A 20,387-nucleotide genomic window follows, 5' to 3' on the forward strand; every position below is an offset into this window, starting at 1 on the left:
GACTCACAGATTCGGAAACCAGACTTGGGGTCATGCCCGTGGCCGCTCTGGCTGTACAGGGTGGTGGTGTCGCCACGCTCGCAGCTGCTGGCACAGCGCCCATGGGCACAGGTCTGCTTGCAGATGGTGGGAGTGAAGACGATCTTGATCTTCTTGATTTTCTCCGTGAGATTCAGCCCTGCAGAGAGAGGGCTTGGGTCCAGGGGGCAAGGCTGAGAGGTACAGCTGTGACCTCCAGAGGCTGGTTAGAAAGGCCCACGGGACTGGGTTGAATCCATCCCAAGGGCACTTGCTAAGTACCTCCTGGATGCAAGGTTCCATAGTGGGGGCCGAGTAATAGCTCACAAGCCAGCATCTACTGAGGGATGCCAACAGGCCAGCACCTGAGCTCATGCTTTATGCACAATAACTCTCAACCCTCTTGAGTATTATTTTAGGTTGAACCACTAGAAATTGCCATTTTTGTAGGTTAAAATGGTTGAATATTGGCAATGTTCTTACATCTGACCTAATATTTCCATCTGACAGTTAAGGAAACTGAGGTTCAGAGAAGGATGGGTTGCATCCCAAGTCACACAGCTAGCAAGGGCTGCAGCTGGGCTTTGCACCAAAGGGCAGAGAACAGAATGTAGCTCAGACTTGCCAGAGAAGAGAGTTTTCCAAGAGAACACCTGAAAGAATGATTAGAGTCAGGTTTTGGAGGCCCTAATGGCCAGAACAAGGATAGGGCACTTTATTCAGTTGGTAGTGGGAAATCATTGAAAATTTTCAGTGAGAGATCAAAGAGGAAGTGGGGGGAGGGTAATGCCATCTGAGCTGGGGTGTGCAGGTGGATGGAGAGACAGAGTGACTGGTTGGGAGGTCATTGCAGCAGTGTGAGCTGAGGTCGCTTCATTTAACACAAGTGGTGGCAGTGGAAATACAAAGGAGGGGTATTCATTCTGTAGAGGGGGCCCAGCGGGGAAGCCAGGAGGCAGAGGGGTTGAGAAGGGAAGTATAAAAGGTCTATGGAGACTTGACTGTGAAGGGAGGAGAGATAGAAAGGAAGGCAGAGGGAAGTGGAGAAATAGCCATGCATGTGTGTGTGTGTGTGTGTGTGTGTGTGTGTGTGTGTGAATGGGAGAGCTGTAAGTAACTGTATATGCTCTAGGGAAAGGGCTGAGTGGGGGACAGGTTGAAGGGGGAGGAGAACCGGGGTTGGGGGAGGGCAAGTGACAGCCTAGGGTTCCAGAAGAGTCAAGAAACAGTGGGATGTGCCTTAGACAAGAAGAGGGGCACTTCCTTTTCAAGATGGCAAGAAAGGTCATCAGCTATAAAAAGGACACTGCTGCATGCTGTCCACAACATGGATAAACCTCAAAAACATTACACTAAGTGAAAGAGCCAGACACAAAAGACCACATATTGCGTGATTCCGTTTATATGAAATGTCCAGGATACGCAAATCTATAAGGACAGGGAGTAGATTAGTGGGACCAGGGGCCGAGGCGAGGGTGGGAGTGGGGAAGGGAGTGACTGCTTAATGGGCATGGGGCTTCTTCTTGCAGTGATGGCAATGTTCTGTAATTAGATAGTGGTTGCACAAAATTGTGGATACGCTAAACATCACTGATGTGTACACTTTAAAATGGGCAGGAAGGTGAGGACTCTGGGGAGTGGAAAGCATGGCCATGGGATGGGGCTGGGGAAGGTGGGGACAGCTTGGAGTAGCTACTCTGAGGAATGAGAGAAAGTGTCCAGGCACACCGGGAAGGATTGCTGGGCAACAAGCAAGAATGTGCAGAGGCTTGAATCCTCAGGGATGCTCAGCTCTCTCCTCTGGGAAGCAGAGGCCCCGTTGTAGGTAACAAGGGGTTTGCAGGAAGGATGAGGTGGAAGGACCAGCGCCAGGGAGGTGAGGTTCACAACTGGATATGAAGGAAGCAAAGGCAGGACAGGTGACAGATGGGGCAGAAACGGAGCAATCAAGGTCTAGGTGTCTCAAAGGGGCAAAGTCTCCAACAGCTGGTTTAGGATCCCTGGAGCCCGACACAAAGCAGATGCTTGACAACTGTTTTGTACATTGGCTGAAAAGGTAAGAGACAGGGTGACAACTCAGCCCTTCTGAGAGGGTGAAGGGGGAAGCAAAGGTGGGGAGAAGGAGGTCCAAGATTTAGATGCCCTGCTCTTTGAGGACCTGGAGCCAGGGTGTCCTTACCCCAGGAGGATGACGGGTGGTACAGATATGCTGCCTGCTGGGCACCATCCTTCCGCTCAGGGCCTGGCCCCATGGGCAGGGCATTGGAGGTCAGCTGGCCATTGGCCGCAGTGGCCAGATAAAGTCGGACAGTCTGGGACAGCCCCACGTGCTGCTGGGTGGCGTGTGTCTGGCTGAGCCCACTCAGGGTCCTGTGGAGACAACCGGGGCATGTGGTTTGCATCCCGGGAACAGTGTCTCTGTGCCCTTCCTGTTCAGGATGCCCACCCCCGCCTCTGCACTAGAAGAGTGTTCTCTGTTTGGCTGCCTTCTTGCCAACTCCAGGAAAATGGAGGTGTCCTGAGACAGGGGAACAGGGCTAAGGCCAGCTGGCTAGTTCGGTGGGAGTGCCTACCCCTTTGTAGAATTGCCAGGCTTTGGCTGGGTATTCTGGGCAAGTCACTGAGCCTCCCTGGGCCTCAGGGCCCTCGACTGCAAAATAAAGGTGTTAGATTGGTCCCATGTAGCTCTGACATTTGAAGAGTTTGAGACTCTTATGGACCAGCCCTTGCCCTAAAACTGAGTCGTGTGCCTGCTTCTTGCCACTTCTTAATACAACCTTTCATACAAATTGCTTGTGGAACAGGTGCCCAGCAAATACACGTTAACAGATTGATTCAGGGGCGGAGCCCTGAATATCCCTCTGATTAATGTTATTGTAAAAATAATATAACAACAATATTCAAGGAGAAAAAAATGAATTCATCATCCTCCCACCCCAACACGGCAAATACTTCGGCATATTTCCTTTCAACCTTTGCTCAAGTATATGTTCTTACACTATTGTCATCACTTGCAGATACCATTTAAATTCTGATTTTTCACTTAACATTAGATCGTACTTTATACAACTCCACAATTTTCATATTGATCATCTTAATTGCTACAAGGTAGTCTATCTGAAGATGAATCACAATTTATTCAGACATTCTCCTGTTACATACTTAGATTGATTTTTAAATTTTTAACTGTGGACATCCTGACTCATATGGCTTTTTTTCTTCGGTTAAAATATTCCTTTAGTATAGGGGGATTCATTAAACAGTTTTTATTCTGTATATTTGAAAAATATTTATAAGAAACATTTTGAAAAGACTTATTATTTTAGGATTAATTCTATGGACTAGAATGACCATATCAGAGGTTACATTTATGGCTCTAGGTATACACTGGAGGACTGCTCTCCGAAAGGCTGTATAAATGTACCACTCGGAGTGCAGCCTCGCCAGCATAGTGTATTATTAATTTTTCATAATAATCATCATTATGATCATAAATGATACTTCAATGTTGCTTTAGCTACCTTTTTTTATCATTTCTGAGGTTGAATTTTTTTCATACCTCTATTTACCACTTGTGAAAATTTTCTGCTCATGTCCTTTGATATCTTAACTATTTGAGTTGTTTGCTCATAAACTCGAACGGTTCTTTATGTGTTTATTATAAGGCAGGTCATTCTACAAGGCAGCCTTGTTGTAAACACTCTGTCACTGTCAAGATGTATATGAACCACTGTATACCTGACAGTGTCTGGACTGTGGTGGGTGTGAGCACATTGTAGACATAGAAGCTGAGAGAGTAATTACTTGCCCAAGGTTATACAACAGGTATATCAGGCCCCAGGACGCCAACCCAGCAGAGCTTGACTCCTGTGCCACCCAACAGAGCAGCCCAGACCGTGACAGAAACTCAGCCTAGAAGCCTCTGCTTAGGCCTGGGGTGGTGCTCTTTCCTCCAGTAGGTCCCACCCCTAGCCTCTCCACTGGATTCTTTGCCCAAGTGGGTCCTGGGACCCTCTCCCTCCATCATCCCTATTCCTGTTCTGTTGGCCCCGGGTGTCCAGGCCATGAGCAATCTCCCTCTCATCCTTTCCTGGCAGGAGCCAGACCAGCACAGGTGTCAGAGTTGGGCACCTTCCAGCCCTTCTCCAGCCCTGTTGGCCTGGGACTTGGCTCCCGTGAGCTTCACCGCTGCTCTTCTTCCAGTGCGACCAACAGCAAATACTCACCCTGACAGCCCCAAACATGCCCCAGCCTGCTCCCCAAGTTTGAGGGTTGGAGTGAGAGAGAGGGCCCGTTAGCCACCCCAGAAGCTCTGGGAGCTGTAATGGACCAGATTTGGGGGCCCCACCCTCAGGCACCTGCTCCTAACTCCGAGGAGAAGGTCAACACAACCAGCTGCAGCAGAGAACACAGCCCTTCCAATGGCTTCCAAGAGTTCGCCAAAGAGTGAGAGGTAAGTGAGCTGGTGGGTCGGTGGAAGTCTCCTCCTGGTGGCACCAAGCTGGTGCCATGGCTCAGCTTAGTGTCAGCATCGCAGAGCACCCAGGGAGCTAAAGGGAGTAGTTCAGGTTCTGCCCAGACCACCTGGGACATTTCTGAACTTGATGCTGACAAAGAGCTCTCCAATCTGGTCGAGGTGGAAACTCAAAGGGTTCTTTCTTGGTGGTTTGCTGTCACTGTTGTTACTGTTGCCATCACTTGTTTCTCTAATTGGAACTCAAAGCTAATGGCCCCAAGATTCCTGAGTTCAAATCCCTTAAGGGTCAAAGGTTTAACTTTGCAGAGAAGAAAAAAAATGTCTTCCCTAGTTGTAGAAAGGACCTGTCTGTACAGAGAAGAGAGGACAGGCAGATGTCAGTTCTGCCTCCTACTTGACCAGTCACTGAGATCCCCTGAAACTCAGATTCCTAATCAGTAAAACAGGAATAGTGACACCCACCTCACCAGGCTATGGTGAGGACCAAGAGGAACAGTGACACCATGTGATTATTTTGAAAATATAGATAAGTGGTCACAAGTCGAAAACTATGCCAGAACTTTAAAATCACATGAACAAAGAAAAGAAAGTCCTAGCTATAGTTCAGACAAAATACCTCTCCCCAAGCCACTAAAAATTCTTCTTCATCCAAGAGGAATAAAAGACACCCCAAATATCTTGTTATACTGCCCAAGCATCCTTACATATAAAAGGCCAAGTGACTAATCTGGTGTCAATACATTTTTAACAACCACAGCCTTCTGAGCTCAATCCATTGTCATCTACTGTTGTGATGGGGATTTCGGATTAAACGATAGAAATCAAAAAGTCCTACCTTCTGAGAGGCTCACAGCCAAGTAAAGAAGGAAGCCTTGGTTCTTTGATAGGTCCTATGTCTTACACTGAAAACACCCCTCTAAAGAGTCAGCTATCTCCCTTCATAAACCCCAGACCAGTCCTTGGAGGTGGACAGGGAGGGAGGGCCCCCCACCCCATGTGTGAAGGGCTTCAGGCCCTCAGCTCAGCTCTGGCTCCTAGAGGGTGGTAGTAACAGAGGCAAGTGAGACCTTCACTGGGAAGGTGACTTTCTTTGACTAAAGTGCCCGGAGCGGGGCTCTGTCCACTCTCAGCCTTGGAAGAACTGCTTCGATTTCATTAAAGGATAGCGGTTCTCAGGCTCGCCTAGCCCAAGATTATCTCTCTGGGATTGTTGCAAGGAGGTCCTGGCAGAGCTGCCACAATGGACTGCAACATCCATCTCTCTAGACTTCAGGATTTCATGGATCAGTAAAATTTTGAAACAAATGTAGGGGACCAACATAAAGTTGCCAACTTTTTATTTAGGTAAGACATTAAAACACACACACACACGCACAACTGCCAATTATTACCACCATAATTTTATGAAAGAAAAGACAATTCAATGCCAATAAGAAATATTTGAATAAGCTTAACTTCGTGGAAATCTCACCTCATTGACTTTATTTTTTTCATTTCTTCATGGACCAACGAAAACTCCCTCACAGACCAGCATGGAGCCAAGGAACAGCCACTGGGTATGATCCACCAAGATGTGCTCTGGCCTGAGGACTCTCCGGCTCTTTCAACCAATTTGGGAAGAAAACCTTCCATCCCAGCTGGCTGGGATCTTCAGACCTGAGTGGAAACTCCCTGGACAGTGCATACCCATGATAATGCCACTCAGCTGAACATGGTGCCCCCATATTCTGCCCAACTCACTAAGGTTCTCAAACAGTGATGGGGAGACGAGTGGGTGAGGGGCTCCGTGCCCTCCATCCCACCCACTTTCACCTTAGCCTGGTGGCTCCACTCTATCTAATTGATAACTGGGCTTCCACATACTATTTTCTTTGCTAAGTGTTCTGCTGCCAAAAGAAAGTTTAAAAACATCACTGCAAGGTGCATAGAATAGTTACAGCTCCCATGGATAGAGCACTGAAGCATGTACTTTAAATGCATCATCTTATTCATGTTATTTTATTGAATGAAAAAAGTAAGTTGCAGAGTAATATGGGCAGTAATACTTCCAGGTTTTTGTTTGAAGAAAAACCTCTCTCTCTCCCCTACAGGTATTTATATAGGCATAGGAAAGGTCTGGAAGGATCTGTAAACAGTGGCTGCCCCTTGGGGATGCGAATGCCTATGTATGTGTAACTACTGTTTTAAACTTTATGTTTCCATATTTTTAGATTTTTTTCAGTAAAAGATTTTTTTTTACAGTTTTACAGTAAACATGCATTATTTTGTAATAAAAATAAACCTCTATTTTCCCCAGCAACTCCAATTTATAGATAAGGAAATTGAGGCTCAGGAAAAGCATGATCAATGTGTGTATATTACTAGGATCCAAGGCGGACTCTGATGGCTAACAGAGGTTCGGATGTAAGCAGCACCATGACATTTGAGCTGGGGCTTAAGAGATGGGTAGGAATTTCACAGTCCAAAATGAGGAGGAAGACATTCCAGATAAGAAAAGTAACATAAGATAACGCGTGAAGGTGGGAAGCATGGGCCGTATTTAAGGAAGGATAATGAGCACAGTTGGATAAAGCATAGAATGGAAGGGAAGGGAGGGAAGGAAAATAACATCCATTCAGTGCCTACCAAGTAGTGGACATCATTCTAGGTGTTTTACATAACATATCATTTACTTGTCCAAACAACCAACCCTATGATCAAAAACCTCTGCTTGGCCAAAACCACTTTAAACAAAGTAAAAAGACAAAAGACAAAATGGGAAAAATAGGTGCAATTCATATCACGATAAAGAACCAATCTCCATAATATTTAAAGAGCTCCTAGAAACAGAAAAGACAGACCAATAGCCCTAGAAGAAAAGTCAGCAAAGGAATATGAACAGTTCACAGAAAAAAAACCCCAAATATTTCCTTTTCTTTTTTCAAGATCAAGATTTTTAAAAATTAATGTTTCATTGCTTCATCAAGTACATTCTCAAGTATAATTTTTTTTTGTTTACTATAAATATATGGTGACAAAGAACACAGTTTGAAGGAACTGCACTGATTTTTCCTAAGGCACCAGCAGTTTTCCCCACCATCGCTTATGAACCATAGTGCAATTGTCAACACAATGAAAAAGGAACTTAGTATTATTATTAAAATAGTTTTAACCCTTAAAGGGTCTTGGGCTCAACAGATAGCACTTTGAGAACTACTGTTTTACTAGAACAAAAATATATTTCTCATTTTTGTTATGTTGACTTTGGGTTGGTTACAGGTTATCTTCTTCATTCTGGAATCCTGGCGAAAGAAAAAGCCTTTATCTGGCACCTGTTTTTCTTGTGGCAGAGGAAAATGAGCAAAAGTAAATTCATGCATTGGCTTCCAAAGCTTCTCCTTAGACATGACCTATATCACTTCTCATCTTCCATTGACTTTGGTCAAGTCCCATGGCCAAGCTTGATGTCAATGGAAAGAAGGAAGTACTCCTCCCATAGGTAGGGACCCTGGAAACCGTGGCCTCCGACGCCGCTCCCCCCTCCCGGGAAAGGAAACGCAAGGAAATTCCCCTCCTCGCCTCCGCCGCCACCTCCAAGCACCCCCAAAATAACCCCTCGGGGGGTGAGAGGCAATTATAACCCCGGCGAGCGGAGGGCGCGCGGGATGGGCGCCGGGCGGGCGGGGTCGGGGAGCGCGGCGCGGGTCCCCAGGTGGCGAGCGGAGGTGCTCCCACCGCCCCAAATGTTTCTTAAACACATGAAAATAGGCTCAACTTTTCTCATTCGAAGGGATGTGCAAATGAAAACTACTCTGAGATAGCATTTTTCAGTCCATCAGATTAGCAAAAAATCCAAAAGTTTAATAATAGACTAATTTGGTGAGATTGTGCAGAAACAGACACTCTCAGATGTTGCTGGTAAGAATGTAAGTCGACACAGCCCATATGGAGAGCAATTTGGCAATGCCTATCCACACCGCAGTGCATCAATGCTTTGCCCCTGCAGGTCCACCTCCGAGGCTGTGCTGCAGATACACCTGCTGTGGTAGGCCCTGCTGCCGCCCTGCCCAGTCTCCTTTGCGGCCAGTGCACCCCACACCGTCTTCTCCTGAGCTGTGCTCCGGATGGAAGGCAACCACCTGACAAGCTCCTCCCACCATCATGACCACGAAGCCAATGACTGCCTGAACCGGAAGTTTAAAAGCCCCGCCTCCTTGCTTCAAGGTGGGACAACTGTCCAAGCTCCGCCCTCTGTTAGGCTTTGGCTTGATTTTCCCGGCACCAATCCTTTCTTGGCTCTTTCTGCCTTTCCATTCTGCTTCCCTCCCGCCCTTAGCCCTCCCCCAGTAAATCACACACACACCTGAATTCACGTCCCAGCTCCACCTCTAGGGGAATCTGACCTAAGACACTTGTAAACGTCCACAATGATGGATGAACAAGATTATTCATAGTAGCACTGTTTTGTAATAGCAAAATATTTTGTAAAGAATAGAAACAGGGCTTCCCTGGTGGCGCAGTGGTTGAGAATCTGCCTGTCAATGCAGGTGACACGGGTTCGAGCCCTGGTCTGGGAGGATCCCACATGCCGCGGAGCAACTGGGCCCGTGAGCCACAACTACTGAGCCTGCGCGTCTGGAGCTTGTGCTCCGCAACAAGAGAGGCCGCGACAGTGAGAGGCCCGCGCACCGCGATGAAGAGGGGCCCCCGCTCGCCACAACTAGAGAAAGCTCTCGCACAGAAACGAAGACCCAACACAGCCAATAAATAAATAAATAAATAAATAAACTATGCACATCCTCCTGTACACTTTAAAAATCATCTCTAGATTACTTACAACACCTAATACAATGTAAATGCTATGTAAATAATTGCCAGCATATGGCAAATTCAAGTCTTAAAAAAGAAAAAAAAAAAAAAAAAAAAGAATAGAAACAATTTAAGTGTCCCTTAGTAGGGAACTGGTTAAACAAACTAAGAGACATCCACGGGATGGAGTCCTATGCCCTCAAAACAGAAAGATTCAGCTCTTTTACATCCACAGGAAAAGCTCTCCAAGATATATAGAAAAGTGAAAAAACAGCCCAAATCTGGCCCACCGACTGTTTTTGTACAGACTGTGACCTAACAATGGTTTTTTATATTTTTTAATGGTTGGAAAAAATCAAACGAACAATAATATTTCATGACATGAGAAAGCAATAAGAAATTCAAATTTGTTTCCATAAATACAGTTTAACTGGAACACAGTCACACTCATTGTCTAAAACTGCTTTTGCTCTACAGTGGCAGAGCTGAGTAGCTGCAGACACCATATGTTGTACAAAGCCTAAAATATTTACTATCTGGCTTTTTATGGAAGAAGTTTGCTGACTCCTGGTGTGGGGCATGTAAACTTTTGTGTAAAAATAGAGAAAATAAGCATGAATTTATTTGCATATTCATAAAGCAACCTTGGAAGGATACCCTGAGAATTAATAAGTGGTTTCCTGTGTGTGTGTGTGTGTGTGTGTGTGTGTGTGTGTGTTGGGGGGGGAGTGGGAAGTGGATGGATTGGGAATAAACTGGTGCTACAATTCAATGAATGCTTGTACTGTGCCAGGCTGCATGCCAACAACGCGTGTCACATGCATTATCTCATGAAAGCCTCTCCATAACCCTAAGAGTTAGATATTCATTATCCCCCATTTTACAGTCAAGAAAACAGAGGGTAGGGAGGTTCTATACCTTGCTGAAGGTCGCAGAACTCCTAAGTGCAGAAGCCAGGTTACCAAACCAAGTAAGTTCATCCTCAAGCCACCCCACCATTTGTCATTTCTCTATCGCCATTTCACTGAGGCTGTGAGGCATTAAAGAAGAATAGGTTCTGGTCCATATCGTGGAGGACTTGAAAAATCAGGGAAGTGTCTGGGCTGTACTGAGTGGGTAAAAGGGAGTCCCTAGAGATTTTGGAGCAGCCCACCCTCTTTCACGCATTCAAGAAGCACTTACTGAATGCCTGCCACGTGCCAGGCATCCAGGTCCAAGGGTGGCAAAGACTCTCTTACCCTCTCTGCTCCAGTGGAGACTGAGCAAAGGAACCAGCATCCCAGCACATGTGTGGAGGTACAAGGAGAGCCATACATTAGCCTTGAGATGCTGGTGGTCTTCAAGCAGGTCTAGGACCTGATGGGATGGGCCTTTTCAAATGTTTATTACTTTGATGAAAGATTACCTGGTGGTGGATAGACCAGAGAGGGGAGGGCTGGAGGCCAGCTGGAAGGCTTTGGCTGTGCTCTAGGCTAGCAGGGACCAAGGATGGGACCAAGAAGAGGATAGGGATTCAAGGGATATTTAATACATAGAGAGTTCCCAGCTGTGGCTTAGACAAATGGGTGGAGGGCATTCCAAGAGCCAAGATCTCAAGGAGTGATCCAAGAAGTGACTCAGTTTGGGACATAGTGAGTGCTGGTGCCTCAGGATGGATCTCCAGATAGAAATACCCAGGAGGTAGCACTCAGGAGAGAGGCTGGGACTGCAGACACAGTCAAGGGAGTCCTGGTGGAGAGGTGGGGCTGCAGGGATGATATTACTCGGGGAGAGTATTCATAACAAACCATGACTGCTGGACTCTGCTTACACTTGCCAGTTTCAAAGAGGGAAATGTGTTAATGAACAGACTGGTCTCCGTGTTAGGCTTTGCTCCCATAAATTTGTCTCCAACTTTTGGTGCCGCTTGCCTGCTAGCGTGCGATAAAGCAAATGACAAGCCAAAAAGGAATATTGATGGGAAAACGTGGCAACAGCCCATCACACTTCACTTGACAGCTTGCTCTCTACACGGCTACGTGCGTGTGCCTATAGCGGGTTTTTATTTTGCACACACAGACGATCATCATAGTTTCTGCTAGTAAAACTGTTCCCAGCTCTAATCATGGAATTAATTACATTGATAGTTCATGGTATTCCTTATGACTGCCAGATGCTCTGACACCGAAACACTTTGAGAAATACAGGAGTAAAGAGAGAATAAATAAGGGCAGAGGAGGGGGTCTGGGGAGCAACAAAGCTTGAGGGGCAGACCAAGGAAGAGGCTGTGGAGATGTCAGAGAGGTAGGAGGGGACAGGGAGAGAGCACCAAGACAGGAGGGCGTTCCTTGAACTCCAGCCCTGCTCCTGGCCTTCCCGTGACTGCAGGCCCAGCTCGTTACAGGTGAACACACCTTGGCGCCTCCCAAGTGGCTCAGTCTCCCCTGAGAATCTGGGTCCTGGAGAGGCAGGGGGAAGCCTTCGCAGAGCTCTGCTCCCCCTCTCCTCCTCGCTGGCCAGGCAGGCCTCACGCCAAGGCCACGGTCAGATGGCCCTTGTGCCTAATCCCCAGGGACCCAAGGTAGTGTTTCCAGACATCACGCTCCAGCCCCCGCTGCAAACCTGCCCTGCCCCGGCAGGGAACAAGGGGGCACCCAGCTTTGGTGGGCGAAGAGGGGGGGACACCATGGCCTTGGCACAAAGCGACGAGCCTGCTGATTCTAGGTGATGCATAGTTTGGGGGCCTGAGCAGGTGTGGCCCAGGCTGGGCTAAGACAGCAGCCATCACTCCCCAGCCTCTGGGTATCAGAGGTGCCAGGTTGGTGGGTTCCCAGGTGTCACCGTAAGGAGGGGACGACTTGAACTCTGCCCCTCTTGTCCTAGACAGTAAAAATGAACATTTATTGAGCACTAACTCTGTGCTGTATATTAATTGCTCTATTTGCATATGTTATCTTACCTTCGCAACCACCTTAGAGGCTAGGTACTGTTAGTAACCCCATTTTTTCAGAAAATAAAACTGAGGCACAGAGAGGTTAAGGACTTGTCCAAGGTCATTCATCTAGAATCGCACTGTCCAATAGAACTTCCTGTGACGATGGAAACGCTCTATAGTCTGTGCCATCCAATATGCTAGCTGCTAGCCACTGTGGCTTTGAAGCACTTGGAAATGCAGCTGGTGTGACTGAGTTTTACATTAAATTAAATTTAAATAGTCCCTTTGTGGCTGATGGCTACTGCATTGGACAGCACAGCATAGAAAATGGAGGAGTCTGGATTTGAACCCGGAAAGTCTATCTTGGCTATGTGGTTAAAAGTTTCCCCTGGCTACCCTCACTGCATTCTTTGCCCTCAGGCACGTGGGTTCCCTGACTGTCCTGGCCCAGGGGAATCAGCACCCTTTTAAACTTTGCTGTCCTGAGGATGTGGCAGGAAAGAGACTGGATTTCCAGAAGACATGGACCCAGGGCCAGGTCACAGGGGAGCAGGTTTCAGCATGGCCTGAGGAAGGATGTCGAAAAAGCCAGGGTTGCCTGGCGACATGGTGGTCCCTGGAGAGGCCTGAGCACCTTGTCCTTGGGATCGAGGAGCTGGGTCCCTGCCTCTACCCCCCCACCCCCCCACCCCCCAACCCCGTGCCAGAAAGGAAGCAGCAGACATTCCTGCTCAGGGCGGGGCTCCGGGCCCGTGACATCTGAGAGACAAGTGGGGTGGCATGCTCAGTGGGGCGGTCCTGGGGGACCCAGCCCCTTCCCGCTGCCTGGCACACAGTTGCGGCATCCCCAACACTGGGACCCTCATACCCTGCTGCCCTCCCGGAAGGGCGGAGAGCTGGCCTCCCCTACATGTCTCAAGACCTCTCCTGCTGCCGGTCCTGCTGTGCCCACTTGCCCGACCTCTTCGGCCTCCCCGGTCTGCCTGAGGTCCCTCCCAACACCCCCCCGCCAGCCACCTGTGAGTCATATCCCCCTGCTCTGAGGTCTGTGCCTTTAGCTTTTTTCTGTGGCCACACCCAGGTCTGAGAGGTCTGGAGCTCGGGCTCACAGACCCCAGGGGACGCCCCTGCCAGGCTGAGGGGTGGGAAGGGGGCAGAACCCGGGAGCCTCGCCTGCCCAGAACCGCACCCTGCTCTGCTCGCCCAGCAGCTGGGGAGAGAACACAGCACCCTGCTTCCCTGCAGGCAGATAAGAGGCGGAGGCTGGTGGAGCTGTGCACGTCCGGGGCATTGTCTGTGGGACGCCGAGCCCGGGCCTGAGGCCTGGCCCCCACCTCTAGAGCAGAATTACGTAGGTGCTGCCTCAGTGTCCCAAGTGTCCAGAGACCCCTCTGAGCCTCGTCATGCTTCTCCACCCTCCAGACCCCTCATGCCTTGGTCAACTGCGAACGCTTTTCCACTGAGCGGCCTGCCTCACGGGCCGCCAAGCCCTTGCTCCTTGAGACTCTGCTTTGCCTTTTTTCTCTCCTGGATGGGCCAGGGTGCTGGGCGGGAAGCTGGAGTGGGCTGTCCAGGCCCTGGGATCACACCTAGGGCACCTCAGGGGGCAGAGAGGGGAGGAGAAGGTGCCCTGAAGGGCTGCCCAGGGCCCCAGGAAATGCCCCTCATTTTCTACGTAAGTGTCATTTTGTCCAAGTGTCAAACTGCCGAGCAATCGCCCTCTCCCTCCAGCCAGGAAGGAGACAAAGGAAGGGCCCCTCCAGGAGCTCCTCTGCCTCCTTCTGGGCCCAGCAACACCACCCAAAGGGCTGCAGCATGGCCAGGGATACAGACCCCGAGAGGGGAAAGGAGGGGACTGGATCTTACCCTCTTTATATCCTTCATGGAGTCATCACAGCGCTGGGCAGACAACTGCCGCCCCCCAGATAGTCATCACGTTGAACATTGAACTCTGTGGCTCCCAGCGCTCCGGCCTCACTGGAGCCATCTCCCCAGCCCAGGCCAGGTCCCACTCCACAGCCCTCCAGGGCCAATGAGCAGTCTGAAGCCTTTGGCCCCAAGTTCCCCCAGGAAGACTTGTCAGCTTGTGGGGAACCTGGATGTCATGAATTCATCATCTAACCACTTCCAAGGTCCACTTGTGAGCGCCTCTGATGGTGCGTGGTCCCACATGGGCACTGAGGCAAAAGCATCTGGCCCACCGAGGGCTTACAATCCAGGCAGGGAGGCAGGAAGCAGGGGAGGGCTAGCACACCTGGTTCCTTTGTGTGGATTAGAAAAGGGGTCCTGGGCAGCCAGTTTACAGAGGCTGCCCTGCTTCCTTCAGGCTGATGTAGCATGGTGCCAGGGCTGGGCAAGCGGAACGTAGGCTAGAGTTTAGCCCCATTCATCTCCTGACCTTTGTGTAGGGTGCAACACCCCCCCCCCTCCCATGCACAGTGGTCCTGGGAGAAGACCCTGCACATGAGTGTTTCCTACAATCCAAGAGAGGAAAAGCAGCAGGTAGTCAGGTGAGCTGCCTGGCCAAGATGCTCCAGGCCTCCCTACGCAGGTGTAGCCCTGGGTCTGGATGCTTGGGGAAGACTTTCTAGAAGTTGTGTGATGTTAGCTGGAGGAAGGCATGGGGAGGACAGAGTCCACCCAAGGCCGAGAGAACCATGAGTGCAAAGGGACAAATCCAAGAATGTGCTGGTGATGGTGTTCAGGGGTAAGGAGGTGTGTCTGGTTAAAGAGAAAAAAGGAGGGGCCAAGGATGACAATAAATAACAGCAAATAGCTACATTTGTTTGCCAGGTACTGTTCTAAGCACTTTATGTATATAAACTAATTTAATCATCATTATATGAGGAAGTAGGTATTATGATTATACCCATTTTACAGGTGAGGCACAGAGTTGCTAGGTAACTTGCCTAAGGTCACAGAACCAATGACTAACAGAGCTGGGAATCCAACACAGGAGGCCTGCATCTGCATCTCGTTCCCGAGCCTGTACTCTAAACCTCTACACTATATCGTGGCTTGAGAGCTATGCTTTGGGTCTGAGCTTTAGAGCCTTATCCTTTGGGTCTCATGTATAAAAGGGAAGCCTTGAAGGAAGGTGTTTTTACCAGGAAGGAACAAGGTTAAAAATGGTCTCTTAGGAAGGCGATCATGGACAACTCCTCCCTGGAGCTCCCACCCACCCTGACCGCCCAGCTGCCTGGCCAAGAGTGCTCTCCTCCCCCACCCCCGCCCCCCAGACGTTTTCTCAGGGCATCTGTGGTCCCCAGGGTGAGTAAGAGGTGAGGCAGTGAAGTCTGTGGAGCCACAGTACTCCACACACACCCACTGGTTCAAGTAACTGCTCTGTTTACGGAAACTCAGGCACAGAACAAACATCACTTTAGAAAGGTCCCCAGTGCCCTGCAAGGCGGCTCTCACTATCCCCACAGCACCTGTGAGGCACTTGCGGTGCAGAGACAGTAAGTCTCTGGCCCTAGCTCACATGTCTCACGAATGGCAAAACCCAGGATTCGAACCAGGTCTATCACACTCCTCCCAGCACTGCACCCTCACTCTCGCCACAAGCTGCTGCTGCATGAGTTACAAAGAAGCAGGTGAAAAAAGGAAGTGGTCGGAGAGGTGAAGAGGTGAAGGGAAAGAAAACACGCGTCAGGGCGTATGGGCACCTGGAAAGCGCTACAGATCAGAGGAGAGACCTTTAGGCTGAGGGGATTGAGTTTGGACCACTTCCCAAAGCCATGAAGAACTTGGTACGTCTCACCACCACCAAATGGGCCATGAGACGCCCACCTCTTGAACCCCGAGTTCCCAGCCTGTGGTCTTTGGGACCCATCTTCCTTCCATGCATGTTCCCCCAACCCGGGGGGATTGCGCTGCACACACACACACACACCCACACACACACACACAGCTTAGCTGGCCTGCCTTATGGGACGGCAAACACAGGCCTGTGACTTCAGATGAGTTTACCCCACCCGGACAGGCCCATTGTAGACAAAGGCAGCTGGTGCCTGGGTCAAGGATATACTTCTCAGGGGCTGGTCAAAGTCTTGGCAGCCTTCAGCCAGCCTGCTCTTCCAGGGCCTGGAACTCTTCCCCAGGACCATAAACAAAAGGAGATTTCTAAAAGACCTGGGGGCCCAAACTGAGAAGACTTCGCTCATCCCAAACCTACCAATCAATTATGTGCCATATACCTGCTACAGGCACTTCATTTTAAAATTTTTACTAGGCTCTTTACACTTGAGAGTGTGATTTTTTTACGCTTTACTTGATTAGTGCAAACTATGCTATAAAAACTATCATTCCCCACTTTACAGAAGAGAAAACTGAGGCACAGAGAAGCTGTTTACTTGTCCACTATCACCTCCGGGCAGGGAGGTGCTGGGATGGGGTCTCAAAGCCTGAGCTCTGTACCTCTGGTGGATGACATTCCCCAACATGCTGCTCACCCTTGGCTAAGATAGGAAACCTCACCAGAGCCAGAAACACCTTCAAGTGGTCTGGGGAAACTCTCAGAGTTTCCAGTTACCGCTGTTGCTATAAACAAAGGGCTCAGGTAACCCCAGAGTCTAGGGACAAATACGAGTTGGTGCCATTCATAGGACACCTAAAAGGTATGTATATGCACTTACATATGTTAGTAAATCCTCCTGACAATTCTATTAGTGGCAGGCATCCCCATCTTACAGATGAGAAAACTGAGGCTCGTGAGGTTAAATCACTTGCTCTGGGCAGCATAACTATTAAATGGCAGAGCTGAGATTCAAACCCAGACTTATCTAACAATAAGACATCAATTATGCCACAGTTGCTCCCTCACACACTATTGCCTGCTGTAGGGGCTCTGACCTTGACCCAAGAACCTCCAAAAAAAGGAAAGAAATGTGGAATCAGTTTGTTCCTCAAGGGTGTGGCTTGGCTGGGGTCTCAAGAGGATACCCCCACCCCTTGGAGTACCAGATTCCCTCCAGAGGCCTCTGATGCAACCCCTCCCGCTCCCCCCCCCCCCCCCCCCGCTGGCTGGGTGCACCCTGGGGTGGACACGGTAGGTAGCAGTGAGGAGCGCCCAGGCTCCGGAAGGAAACCGAGCATGGGCGACTGGCTGGAAGCAGAAATATGGTATCTCCAGAGGTTTTGATTTGTGATCTTCATTTTGCAAGGAATGGGGATTTCTTTTCTTTTCAAAAAGCAGTGGACTTCCTTGAATTTTAGACCTTTCACAAATATTTTTTTAGGAGAAAAAAGAAGGAAAAAAACCCCCACAAAATGCCTGTCGCAGCTACTCACTTCCACATTGAATCATGGACACAAAACCACAGCTATGTGGCTAACAAAGGAACTATGTGTTTTCATATCTTGTTATTGGAAATCATTTAGCAATCTTCACTATGTCATCTGCAGACAGACAGACAAATAGACGCGCAGACACACCCCTCTGGGTCCTAAGCCGCCAATCTTACAACCTCGATCATCAGATAACTTTGCATTTCACCCATTTTCCCTTTCTAATCCTTTTCTGGGAAATTACACTGCAAGGCTTAAATCTTCCTCCTTAGCCCCTCTCCAGAGGTGGGGTGTATGTGTGCACATGTGTGCATGCCAGTGATTGGAGGAGGAATGCTGAGGCATTGATTCAGTTAATTCCACAACTGGAAACAAGTATACATTTCACAGTCCCTTTTTTATTAATATTATCATAATAGCACTTTACTTTGGTAAAGTGATTTTCACCTGGGAAGCTTACAGTGCCTTTTCTGACAGTGGCAAATTAATTAACTGATGGCAGATTTACAGATTGCATAACTGGAAAAACTACTGGACCCATAAATCAGACACTTCCTCTGCATCCCAGACAAGGGGTGAAACCTGATACATATTTGAAAACCTTGAGCTCAAAAGGAGAATTCACAGGGCCTGAAAAATCTCCATTATGATTTTTGAGGCATGTTCTCTCTGCACAGCTTTCCACCCAGTCTCTCTCTCTCTCTTTCTCTCTCTCTCTCTCTCTCTCTCTCTCCACACACACACACACACACACACACACACCCCACCCCAGAGGGCTACATTCACTGAGCAGCCACAGTTCCGTACAAAGCAACCGGATGGGATGGGCATCCCCCTGGGGCATCTGAAAAAGAGCATTGACTGTCTTTCTGTTACCTTCTGGCTTCATCTCTCCCTAACCTTTCCTTTCAAACAAAAATCCTAGAGGACTTAGGTCAGTACAGCCACAAGCTCAAAATGTTCATTGTTACTACTTTTTTTTGTCGGATGCTGGAAACTGTATATATTAACGTTTTAATGCCCCAACAACTCCTCCAGGCTCTCGCCAGCTTTCTGGAGTTTCCTGAAAAGACACAAGATGCGTTGCCTGACCCAGTCCTCGGCAGCTCCCACGCCAAGCTTGCTGCTCTGCACTGGCCTGAGCTCACATGCTCTCGGGGCTACTTAGCAAAATGGCTACGAGCACGGGTTCCAGAGTCTTGAGTGGAGCTGGGCTAGAATGGCCCTTCCTGTCAGTTTCCTCCTGGTGGAGTATCCTCCCCATAGGATCCTTGTGAGGATTGGTTAAGGTGCTGGAGATCTTCCACTTGCCTCTATGGACCTTTCTCTGCCCCATTCTGGGCCTTAGGAGGCTCCTTCGCCCTCTGTCTTCCAGTACTGTTCAGCCCACATGGGACCCCAGCAAGAGGGCAGAGGGCAGCAGACGGAGTGGAGGTATTGATCCTCCAGTTCCCTCCTGATGGGCCACTGTGGGTAGTGGTGGCTCTATTCCTCTGCCAGAGGTCACAGCCCTGTTGTGGTCCTCTCTTGTGGCTGGAGCTACTCTGGGTTCCAGTAACCGCTGACCCCTTGTCTCTTAGACCTGCAGGGCTAAGGGCTTCCCTATACTCTGCTTCCCTTGTTGTTTCCTTTGACCCTGTCCACACCTTCGCAAATAGACCCTTTATCAAATTGTCCTCACTGAGTGTGCCATCTGTTTCCTGCTGGAACCCTGACTGATACAGAAAGGAAAGAGTCTCAGCTATCAAGTATTGAGCCCTTAGCTATGTGACTCAGCACTTTATCCACTTTGACTCATGGAAGTGAAGAGATTCACACAACACCAAGCGGCTGGGGAGCAACAGAATCAGATTAAGCTGAGGTCTGACTCATGACCACTATGCCGTATGGTCCCCAGTATCAAGTGAGGTGGTGCCTGTAAAGTGCTTTGCACAGTAGGGCCGGCTGACTCAATAAAGCTCCATCAATGGTAGGTTAAAATAACAACTATACCACACTCAGAAATCCCACAGTCCTAAATTCTACTCCAGCGTAACACTACCCCCGCCCTAACCACAGTCCTAAGGTTGAACCCTCATTCTAACACCACACTAAAGTTACACTCCAATCTAACTGAACCACCACCCTATTGTGAACTAGAAAGTCACCTCGGCCACAACCTTCATCCCACCCGTCGTAACCCAAACATTCCTCACTGTAACCACCGGGGGAGGCTAAGATCAGGGCTGTGGGGAGAATGGGGAGTCTCTCTGCCCTCCGCACCTGGGAGCTTGCCCCCTCCCGGCGGCAGGAACATCCCATATCCCACTCCATCTGTCCTCCCCTCGTTGGACTCAACACAACTGGCCAGAGGCATTTGTGCAACATCCACTTGCCTCATGTAACTGAGCTGGTGACTTTGGTGTGGGGTGAACCAGGAGGGCAGAGCACCTGCACGAGGCCTGGAGCCAATAAATCCTGTTGGTGGTGATGATGAGAAAGGAGAATTAGAAGACGAAGCTGCTCCTGGCTTCTCCATCACTTGGCTGCCGGCTCTGGGCAAATAGGAGGTGAACAGCTCTCATCTCAGAGATCTGTAGAGGGCTGAGGCCAGGCCTGGGCTGGGAGGGAGGCCCTCTCTGGAACCCAACATAGGGAGGGTCCTGATAATCCTCAGCTCTGGGATTATCCTAGAAAAGGGAGTCAGGCAGTCTTCATCAGAGATTTCGGGGCCACCTCAGGCCAGATGTCCACTTTCAAGCTTCAATACGAGAGGGAAGAAGAGAAGAGAAGTGTGTAGGAAGCAGACACCATTTCCCTTGAATCTGCCCACTTGCCCTGCGTGGGGAGCGGAGAGGTGTTAGAAGGCCCTGGGCCCCCTTCTCCCTTGAGCATGAAGAGGCCTGAGCTTGGCCTCTTCAT

General features: G+C 49.2%; 1 protein-coding gene across 2 annotated transcripts in view; it reads right to left on the reverse strand.

The window, feature by feature from the left end:
• The window catches only part of LTBP2 (latent transforming growth factor beta binding protein 2), a 98,831-nt gene that overhangs the window by 49,964 nt on the left and 28,480 nt on the right, over positions 1-20,387 (reverse strand). For both annotated transcript variants that reach the window (XM_061181050.1, XM_061181051.1), the window contains exons 4-5: positions 2,198-2,388; positions 8-178 (exon numbers count right to left, since the gene is read on the reverse strand). In XM_061181050.1, the coding sequence (XP_061037033.1) occupies positions 8-178; positions 2,198-2,388 (362 nt within the window). The remainder of the gene's footprint in view (positions 1-7; positions 179-2,197; positions 2,389-20,387) is intronic.

The sequence above is a fragment of the Eubalaena glacialis genome, chromosome 2 (assembly GCF_028564815.1).
Source record: "Eubalaena glacialis isolate mEubGla1 chromosome 2, mEubGla1.1.hap2.+ XY, whole genome shotgun sequence".
NCBI classification, from domain to species: Eukaryota; Metazoa; Chordata; class Mammalia; order Artiodactyla; family Balaenidae; genus Eubalaena; species Eubalaena glacialis.